This window comes from Chanodichthys erythropterus, chromosome 18 (genome assembly GCF_024489055.1).
Source record: "Chanodichthys erythropterus isolate Z2021 chromosome 18, ASM2448905v1, whole genome shotgun sequence".
NCBI lineage: Eukaryota > Metazoa > Chordata > Actinopteri > Cypriniformes > Xenocyprididae > Chanodichthys > Chanodichthys erythropterus.
The window spans coordinates 39,387,925-39,398,471 of record NC_090238.1 but is presented as its reverse complement, the minus strand read 5'-3'; the positions used below and the strand labels follow the sequence as shown (position 1 = coordinate 39,398,471).

Here is a 10,547-nt window from a genome sequence, read left to right as displayed (position 1 = left end):
AACAGCTAAACTAAAATGTAAGAGAACAAAATAAAATGTTCCTTTTCAAAAATCAAACCAATATGTCTTTTTATTCATGTCATGAGCTTTTGATTAACCCCAAAAAAATATATGGATCAAATCCATCTGAACAGTCTGACCATGTTCCCCTTTTCTTTCTTCACGAATGAGAACCTGAGATAACCTTGAATTATGGCTCATTAACATCTCAGAAGCACATGCACCACTGTTCAAAATGAAAGAAACTCATATTTTCATTCAGCAAGGATGCAGTGATTTGATCAAAAAATATTTCAAACTTTGAATCCTGAAACAAATTTATCCACGAAAATAAAAGTTTTCAACAGTTTGAGCATCAAATCATCATGATGATAATGATGCTGAAAATTCAGCTTTGGAATAAATTACACTTTACTATATATTCACATAGAAAACAGCTGATTTAAGCTGCGATAATATTTCACAGTTTTTCAACATTTACGTTTCGTAGATTTGAGATTGTGTGTGATGGATGTAGTTTGGTCCATGTGCACATTGGCAGCGCGGTCGGTGAATGTGGTGTCATGTTCATATGGACGTGTTACAGCGACTCCGACATTCCCAGCATTCCTGACCTTGAAGGTGAGCCGTGTGTTTGCTGATAAATGAACCCAGGATGTGCAAGATTGAGAAAATGAGAATAGTCTTGACCAAATGAGCTTTTATTGTAGCAACCATGAGTCATTTTAACCATAAACCACAGCCGACGACAGTAGAATTAAAATGGACTGGATTTCTTGGTGAACATTTATAGAGATTTATAGTGCAAACTTTATAGTGTGCATAAAAAAATCAGGCCTTCTCACTGTATATTTAAGCTGAGCATGTCATCTGTCAAGGGAAGGTGTAATTTCAGCTGATTCTGGTGTTTAAAGTGATCTCGAGTGGCTTGTGAGATTTTACTCAGCTACTAAAAAGAAAAACATTTCACTGTCATTTTTACTCAAAATTTTTATTGTTCATGTGATCATTATAAAATGATTGATAAGAATTATTAAACTGGTAACAATACTGACACTGAAGCATCCTTAAACATAGAAAACAAAGAAAATCCTCATCAGTGTGCAAACAGTTTATACAAATACTTCCAATGTCAGGTTACAGTTCATTATAAATTATTTAAATAGCATATATCTACATTAAAATAGAAAAAAAAAACTTTACCAATAACTTACTTAAAAAAAAAGACATCATTAATTAGGCACAAACTATTTATATTAACAACTTTCCATTCATGTTCTACTGGGGCATCTCATCCAAAAAATGCTGAATTATGTACAGAAGGAATGTTTTACTACATACAGTAGCTCTAAAACAAACTTATAAATGGCACTAATATCATTTGTAATTTTTGTTGAGTTCAATTATACAACAGTGAGGTAATATTTGTATGTTTACATCATATTTTGTTCATATTCATTCACCCCAGTCGGCTCCTCCTGGCCTGAAGGAAACGCTCTCAAAGCTCCAGTTGTTCTCTTTGTTTGTTTCAGTAATAAGTGGCACTGAGATGATTCTCATGGTATCCATCTCCTCTCAACACAATAAATAAATCAGACAAGTGCGCTTGTTATGCCTCTATAATCTCTCCACTTCCTCTTTCATTTATGCTTGTTTAGAACCACAAAAACTCAAGCTCATTTGTGTATTAATCTAAGACATGAACTTCCTCCTTGAGCGGTGAGTCACAAAGGTCCTTCTAGCCCTGAGAAAGACTCCACTCTATAAACAGTGAAATTAAGATGCTTTGGTTGTCAACATCAATGATTGAATCTGATCGAAAGCAGAAGGGGGTAATGGATAACTTGTGGAAAATCAAGCCTGAATCATAGAGACCTGAAGATATGGATGTCTCAATGACAATCGTCCATGGCAGAAGAACATGCTTTCACAAAGTCCGTCCGTCCTGTGCATCATCCCTCAACAGTTCCTCCTGTGGGATCTCAAACCCACCAGAATCGAGGAGAAGCTTTTACTTCAGTTCATAAGCGACTCCATTCTGTCATGATCATAGTCCACAGCAGATCTGAGGTGACATTACAGAAGAGCTTCCCTTTACCCACCAAATGTTAAGAAACTAGAAACTGATTGAGACTCCCATTGAGATTCAAGGAGATCGATGAGATGAAAGTGTTGATGGACCACCCTGCTCGACCTTGTCCTGTGGTCCTCATTTGGATTGATAGTTTTTGGCCTCCACGTTTGGATCCTTGATCCCACCACAGAAGAGAGTTTTATAACACACAACACATTTAAACCAACAGAAAAGAACAGATAGATGGCACGTCCTTTGGTAAAACTGTTATACATCTGCAAGAGAGTAAAAAAAAAACACCTGTGAGATTTCCCAGAACAATATGAGAGCAATATTCTTTAAAACCATCCAAATGAGTTACCTCGGCATTCGTATTTGAGGTCTGAGAAGTAAACCATCTCTTGAGAGAAGACAAAGAGGCCAAGTCTTCCTCCAGCGTATGTCTTGTCAGTGATGCTTCCTGAATCTGCCATGACTTTCTTGCCCTCATACATGATAACTCTGAAAAGAACCAAAAGAAGAAGAGTGATTAAAGCTGCTTTAGCTATTGGTTAGTAACTAAATCAAATCTTGATCGAAGTTGACCATCCACACTTACCTGATGTGTCCGGTTTTGGGTCTGTGGATCAGGTGCCATCTGTAAGCAGTGTAATCCTTCCAGCCAATGTTCTTGGGGTCGTGCCAAAGGGTACGCACCTGCAAACGGTCCAAAATAAGGTGAGCGGGACATTTCAAAAACCAAAATCACTTAAATGTTCCCATGACAGCTTGAGAATGATACATACTTGTCCTTCGGTGTCTCCAGTGTGCCACAAAGCGTTCCTGAGATGTTCGCCCGGTCCTGTAGTGGAGTTCACTACTTTAATGGACAGTCCAGAGTAACCCTGGGCTTTGGTGGGCGTATGAGACCAGTAGGTCTGTGTGATCTGTTTCCACATCACCACATAGAAACGTGAGCTGGATTGGTAGCCAAACACAAAGCCGGCATAATCGTCATCACGGTCTGTGTTGATGAAGAACGTGCCGCTAAAGTCCACTGCATTGAACTCATCATAACCTGAGGAACAACAAGAAGAACGTTAACGCTTGGATGTAGATTAACATGTTCATCACGAGCCAGTGTCTCTCAAACACTTACCAACGGCAATGCCAGGATCACAGTTGACGGTCTGCAGAAGTTCTTTGCCCTGGTGACGGACGACCCAGTTGGGGTCGATTTGGGAAGTTCCTGTGGGATCGAGGGGAACCATCTGGAACCTGCGGAAATCTGTTTCACTGATGGCAAAGTTCTCCGGGCAGACATCATGAATATCCAGCACGTTATCTTGGTCAAAGTCGTATTTGCAAACGTCACCTCGGCCATCACCTGGACAGGAGAAAAGAGATGAAAATTCAGCATGTGGAACTTCATTCTTGCACGAATTGAATCATACAGAAAATGAACTGAAATCAGCGCCAGTGTGGTTGACTCACCATCCGAATCCAGTTGGTCTGGGTTGAAGGCGAGTCGGCAGTTGTCTTTGTCGTCAGGTACGCCATCATTGTCATCGTCATGATCGCAGGCGTCTCCTTTGCCATCCTTGTCGTGGTCGACCTGGTTGGCGTTGGGGATGTAGGGGCAGTTGTCGAGGTTGTTCTGATGTCCATCCTCATCGATGTCTTGGTTGCTGTCACACTTGTCTCCAATGTTGTCCGAGTCTGAGTCAATCTGTGACATAACATCGATTAATGCAAAGTCTTCATCATCTGCTGCTCATGGTTGCACACTCGTGTCTTAAAAAGCAAGCAGAGGCAGCTCACCTGGTCAGGGTTGTGCTCCAGCGGGCAGTTGTCACAGTGGTCACCGACTCCGTCCCAGTCAGTGTCTCTCTGGTCAGTGTTGTACACATACGGACAGTTGTCCTTCTCATTCAGAATGCCTGGACAAATCAATTCCAGTGTCACGCCAATGATTCCTTACAATGGTTTCTTTGTCCGTCCCAGAATACAATGACGAAAGATTCATGACGTGTAACTCACCGTCACCATCGATGTCTATGGCACACGCATCACCCTCGCCATTGTTGTCGGTGTCGGTCTGTTCTGGATTACTGTCGTACGGGCAGTTGTCGCATCGGTCGCCAACTTGATCGCGGTCGTGGTCGTACTGTCTTGGGTTGAAGATGAATGGGCAATTGTCCTGGTTCAAAACAAGAAGATCCAGCCAAGTCAGTGATGAAAACAGAAACATCTGGAGCTGTTCTCTACCTCACCGACCTGAATTTATAAATACATTAGCACAGCATAGCAAAGCACTAAACAAAATGAATGTCTTAAGTTATATGCCATGGATGTGACCATTTGGGACACAGCTGTGCAGGAATTCAGCTTTTGGCTGCAAGACTCTGACTGTTTGTTTGCCCAGTCAATTTTTTTTCCAGTGTATGATTTGAATTATGGATGTTGAACCAAGGGATCCAGCTACTGGCAACGATTCTCTCTCTTTTTTTGTTCACTCTGTTCTTTCTTTTCTAGTCAGCAGCATGCTATCTCTAAATGCTTCTGCAGAAGAAGAATGTGTTTACGACTTACCCCCTCATCAGGGATCCCATCATTGTCATCATCACTGTCACAAGCATCTCCAGTTCCATCTTTGTCATAGTCTTCTTGCCCAGAGTTGGGAAGGTCAGGACAGTTGTCCTAAAATACAACACATTTTGATGAAGATTTTGTAACCACATTGTATAACGGGATATGGTAAAGAAATGGTCACATACCTTCTTGCAGTGGTAGGTGGCGTTTTCCACACAGTGGAGGTCTGTGTTTGGCCAGCCGTCCAGGTCTGGGTCCTCTCCGCAGATGTAACCATTCCCAGCATAGCCTGGTTTACATTCACAGCGGAACATGATGTCGGAAAAGACTCCTAGGTAGATGCAGTTGGCATTCTTATTGCAGTCATGGCTGCCGTCCTCACATGGGTTTCTTGGTGTGCAGACCTGTGAGAAAGTCAAGTTTATGGAGGTTAGCACTTCATGAAAGGAGAAAGAACTGCCCCTTGACATTGTTGTAAACTGCTCTAACCTGTTTATTGGCAATGGCCTGCTCCATTCCTCTGCCAAAGGGCTGTTGTCCGGAGTAGCGCGGTGGGCAGGGCAGGCAGTTGTAGCCCGGTTCCGTGTTCTCACACTGATGGACTCCATTGAGCACAAAACACGCATCGGGAACTTCTTTGCACTGCAGATACCAAGATTAAGAATATTTAGAAACACCAGAATCTCCATTAGGAGTGTCAATCTCATTAGCATGACACTCTCACCTCATCAATGTCTTGACAGTGGACTCCATCCCCAGTGTATCCAACCGGACACTCTCCGCACGTCCAGGAGCCATCGGGGAAGCTAGTGCATTTGGTGCCGGCAAAGCACGGGTTAGAGAGACAACCATCTGTTCATGATAGAATAGAACTGTGTTATTTTTGTTTAACAAGAATCTTAAGCTTGATCCTTAACAATGAAGCATTTCATGTCTCACCAACGGGACACAACTGGGCGTTGCACATACGGCTTCCTTTGGAGTCACCCAGACATTCTTTTCCACCGTATTTGGGAGCAGGGCTGTTACACAAACGGTGTCGGCGCTGCAGTCCTCCACCGCAGGTGACGGAGCAAGAGTCCCATGGTGACCAGGGTCCCCAACCCCCATTCACTGAGACACAGAAAGAAATGCAGTGTTAATTGGGTTTTCAGGTTATATGCTGCAAACACTCCAACAGTTATATGGAAAACACTCACCTGGGCACGGGGCCTTCTGGCATGGCTCAGTCTGGCGACCATCTCCCTCGCAGTCTTTGCCACCCATCTGAGGCGTTGGGGAGTTGCACAGCCGGATGCGAGTGATGACGCCCTCGCCACACGTCACTGAGCAGGAAGACCAGGGAGACCAGTGGCTCCAGCCGCCATCCTGCTTGACTGCATGAAAACAGAAATAAGTGTTAAACATGTGCATGTAACCGGTCCTACTGAGTGGGATTTCGAACTCTGACATGGATCCCTAATATGCCTCTTGAGGCCAAGGGAGTGAGGTTTTACACTCACAGTTCTTACTGGCTTACGTTACACTCCCCTCCTCTAAACTTCACTCCCATCTGGGTCACGGCACCATGTCAAGTCAAGTCAAATTTATTTATATAGCGCTTTTACAATTGGTAATCGTTTCAAAGCAGCTTTACATATTAGAAGCACAGAAAAAAAAAAGGGAAGTGGTTAAAACTGTACAAACAAGCGTGGTAATATGTAACATATACAAGATGGTGCTACATTAAGCCAATGTCGGCTGACTTCCAGGGGTGGAAAAAACCCCCTAGGAGAAAAACCCAGCATGCTAGCACTGGGAAAAAAGTCCTAGGAGGGAAAAAACCCCTTGGAAGATATATATATGTAAATGTATATGGAGATCAAAATCTGAATTGTACATTTTTATTATAGAGATTAAAAATCGATTATATATATATATATATATGTAACCGGTCCTACTCGACTTGCTCTGAGCGGGATTCGAACCGGTGACTCCGACATGGGATCTCTAATATGCTTCTTGAGGCCAAGGGAGTGAGGTTTTACACTCACAGTTCTTACTGGCTTACGTTACACTCCCCTCCTCTAAACTTCACTCCCATCCGGGTCATGGCACCAAATGTAACCGGCCCTACTCCACCCGCTCCTAGCGGGATGCGAACCGGTGACTCTGGCATGAGAGGCTTTACATGCATGATGATCTGAATATGACCGGTGTTGTTAAACTCACAGCGTTTGTCGCACTCTTGCGTGTAACAGTCTCTCGTCTGGACGGACGTGCCATCGCAGTTGCTGTTGATCCGGTCACAAGAGCGTCCGCGCTGCTGAACGCCTCTTCCACAGGTCACCGAACAGTGTGTCCATTCGGACCAGGGCGACCAGCCGTCTTCTACACCCGCATCACTCGCTTGAGGAAGAGAATCAGAGAACATATTTAAACAGGGACAGCGTTCAGAGGAAAGATGACCTACATAATGAATAACGAATGCTGAAATTTAACAACCGCTGGACTCACGTGTTCCGCAGCGCGGGCAGCATTCACCATCTGGGACAGTGGCGTTGGCGCAGGGCATGAGAGGGCAGGAGATTTCACGACACACAGTGGCGGAGTTCTGTGAAATATAATATTTGAAGCAAGTTTAATTAAAATGATCCTGACAGCTGCACATAATGGATGAGAAATAAACGCCTCTCTGCTGGCTTTCGGTTTGCCAATAAAAAGCGACCCCTGGCTTGGCCAGGAAAATCTTGTGGTGATATAAACTCTGAGCGGGCAGCAGGGGAATACATCTGACCGGACTAACAAAGTGTTTTAATGTGGCCAACATGAGGGTGGAGGGTGGAGAATACAGACTGAGTCAGCGGCCACAACCACACACACACTAACACAAACACACACTCGCTGGTTTCACCGGAAACCAGAGTCAGCGGGTATCACTCACCAATTAAAACATTCCTGAATCTGGGCCATTTAGATGCATGTGTGCAGAGAAAAAGAGACAGAAACACAGAACAGACAAGTTCAGCACCTGTTTCTCTTCTCCCAACACTTTCCACCAGGGCTTTTTGGACTTGGACAAATCTGGTCTACCAGCTCCCTGCACTAAACCAGTATAAATGGAGTGAAAAGCACAGTTGAACAATGTACCTGACATGTGCAGTGCGTGCAGCTGTCCACCGTCCACTCGTCTTTGTCTCGGTAAACAATGCCGTTGTGCAGACAGACTCCTTTGTGGATTTGAATCTGGTTCATTATTAAGCTGTTGTCTGCTGTCTGAATGGCAGGAAAGAGAAATGTCATTTCATGTAAGGCTCAAGTGACTGAGGAACAAATGTTTGGCAATACATGAGAAACAGGGTGGAGAGACACATGCATGAACATCAGACAGACAGCTGGATTTGATCCTCACCACTTGGCGGAGCTCATTTGACAACTGCTTCACCACCACACCGAGTCCCTTGAGCTCCGTAAACATGCTGGTCAGATCGTCGCAGGAGAATCCACAGATGTCTTGCAGACCTGAAGAGGAAAAGGATTCTGACGTTAACTCCATGCCACGACCCCAGAGACACATCATCGCAAACGCGTGACGACCATCTGACCTTTAGACTTGTGTCCGGTGTAATCAGTGCGGATGGCCGGACTGGATCCATTCACGGAGTTCTCAAAGTTCATGACATCTGTGATGAAGGTTGCTGTAATGACAATTGAGTGACAATATTTATATCTTTATTTAATTAATTTACATTTATGCATTTGACTTGCATTGCATTCAATTACATTTTATCGGTTCTTGCTTTCCCTATATAGGATTTGAACTGTGGTATTACTAGTGTCATGCTCTACTATCTGAGCTACAGTTAAAGTTGACATTTTTCGATATTTAATCAAATAAAACCTGTGTTTTTATAGCATTCATCAATTAAATTTGATATCATTCATGAGTTTGAGATAAAATAAAGACTTACAGCTCTCGCATCCTCTATTGCGTAAAATCGCGTCCAGCGTCGTTCCAAAAACAAACCGCACATTCTGAAGAACTCCCTGGAAAAATGGGATACTGGTCAAAAACCGAGACTCACAGAAAAAAAAAAAAAAAAAAAAAAAAACCCAAACCGTTTTCCAACAGCTACTATTACATGGAACATCCAGACTGTAAAACAAAAACACTCCGCGCTTTGCGCGCATTAAGTGCGTCTTTACGCGTTTCCAAACTCCTCGTTAGAGGAGGAAAATACGCATTAAATGGAAACAGAATAACTTCACAATAATCATGCCGCTCTAATAGATCAAAACCCAGGCTCTACTCACCATGAAGCGATCGGATTTGGCGGCTCCTTTGGCGATCCTCAGGCTGGCGATGTCCGCGCTCTCCTGACTCAGAATCTGCTGGATCGGAACATCGAGCTCTTGAGTGTTGATCTCCTCGCAGCCCACATAAACCTGAGCTCGATCCTCCTGCACAAACACCGTGATGTTCTTCCAGTGCCCGTTCGCCACGCTCACGTCCTCGATGGACACCACATGCTGTCCGCTCGCGGTCCAGTACACCAGATCCACGGTGTTGGCTTTCCCATTGGATATGATCTCAAAGACGGACCCGGTGCCGTCAGTCCTCTCCACGGAGATCAGGCTGCCCCGGGTGCGTTTGGCTTGCTTGAGGTTGGCGGTGAAGATGAAGCCTCTCTCGCTCTGGATGGAGTAGATCAGGTCCCTGAAGGAGAGCTCGGGCACGGAGGGGATCAGGTTCGGGTTCAGGATCTTGTACGCGGGGCTGTATGGATCGGGTCCCTTCACCAAACTCACCCCGTGATGCTTCTTATGCAGATGAGTGAGCTCGAACAGGTCGAACACGGTATCATCGTCCAGCATTTCTGCGGATTGGGAGAGACGTGAGCGCGCACGACTATGAAACACATCAGAGAATCAGAGGAAAGAGTTTGTCCTCACCTGCATGTCTGCTGCTCTCGGAACTCCACAATAAGAGACACAAAACGAGTCCTCTGAGAATCATGATTCCCCCTGAACACACACCAGAGCACACATCACACCTCTGTCCGAACATGTGAAGGACGATGATGGAGATGAAGCGCACTTACCTGCAGAGAGACGCTCTGATGATAAAGAAATTCTCCCAGTGTCTGTATAAGTGTGTGTGTGTGTGTGTGTTCGTGTTGGAGATGTTCTGCTCTTCTGTGCACATGAGAGTCCGTCGCTATTTAAGTCATTTCACACATTCTTCAGCTGCGCTCTCGACCAATCAGCGTTCAGCAGGACTCGCGTATTCAACGTCAGGAGAAAAAATTGCACATTCCTCAGCAAACTTTCCATAAGCCTCAATCTGCTGCTGCGCGCGCACACACCTTTATCAAACATATATATAACATCCTGTGGAGTCTGTAAAATGTAAATGTTTTTTAAAGAGTCTCTTCTGCTCACGAAGGCTGAATGTATTTGATCAGACATACTATAAAAAACAGTGAAATATTATTAGAATTTAAAATAACTGTTTTCTATGTGAATATATAGTAAAGTGTAATTTATTCCTGAATTTTCAGCATCATTACTCCAGTCTTCAGTGTCACATGATCCTTCAGAAATCATTCTGATATGATGATTTGCTGCTCAAGAAACATTATGATTATTATCAATGTTATATTTTTGTGGAAACGGTCATACATTTTATTTTTCAGGATTCTTTGATGAATATAAAGTTCTAAAGAACAGAAATATTATTTGAAATAGAATCTTCTCTAACATTATAAATGTCTTTACTGTCTTTCTGTTCTTATCCAGCAGATTCGGTTTGATTTCTGAATCATTTGTTTTGACAAATTCCATTACAATTCCATTAGGACTTTATCATTTTTTCAAGTTTTAAAGCCCATATGAATTTGAATTTGGACATAATGGTATTTCC

General features: G+C 43.6%; 1 protein-coding gene across 1 annotated transcript; it reads right to left on the bottom strand.

Moving 5' to 3' along the window:
* Window positions 1-975: 975 nt before the first annotated feature.
* LOC137007076 (thrombospondin-1-like) lies at window positions 976-9,860 on the bottom strand. The gene is made up of 23 exons (XM_067368369.1): window positions 9,727-9,860; window positions 9,578-9,649; window positions 8,939-9,501; window positions 8,596-8,671; window positions 8,230-8,322; window positions 8,037-8,146; window positions 7,775-7,900; window positions 7,142-7,238; window positions 6,857-7,033; window positions 5,845-6,021; window positions 5,585-5,758; window positions 5,370-5,497; window positions 5,135-5,287; window positions 4,831-5,049; window positions 4,646-4,753; window positions 4,094-4,253; window positions 3,875-3,993; window positions 3,548-3,782; window positions 3,213-3,440; window positions 2,860-3,131; window positions 2,673-2,770; window positions 2,436-2,575; window positions 976-2,349 (listed from the first exon to the last, which is right to left on the bottom strand). Exons 2-23 carry the CDS (start codon window positions 9,639-9,641, stop codon window positions 2,342-2,344), a joined length of 3,525 nt encoding a protein of 1,174 aa, XP_067224470.1. The 5' UTR covers window positions 9,642-9,649; window positions 9,727-9,860; the 3' UTR covers window positions 976-2,341.
* Between the last annotated feature and the right edge of the window lie 687 nt (window positions 9,861-10,547).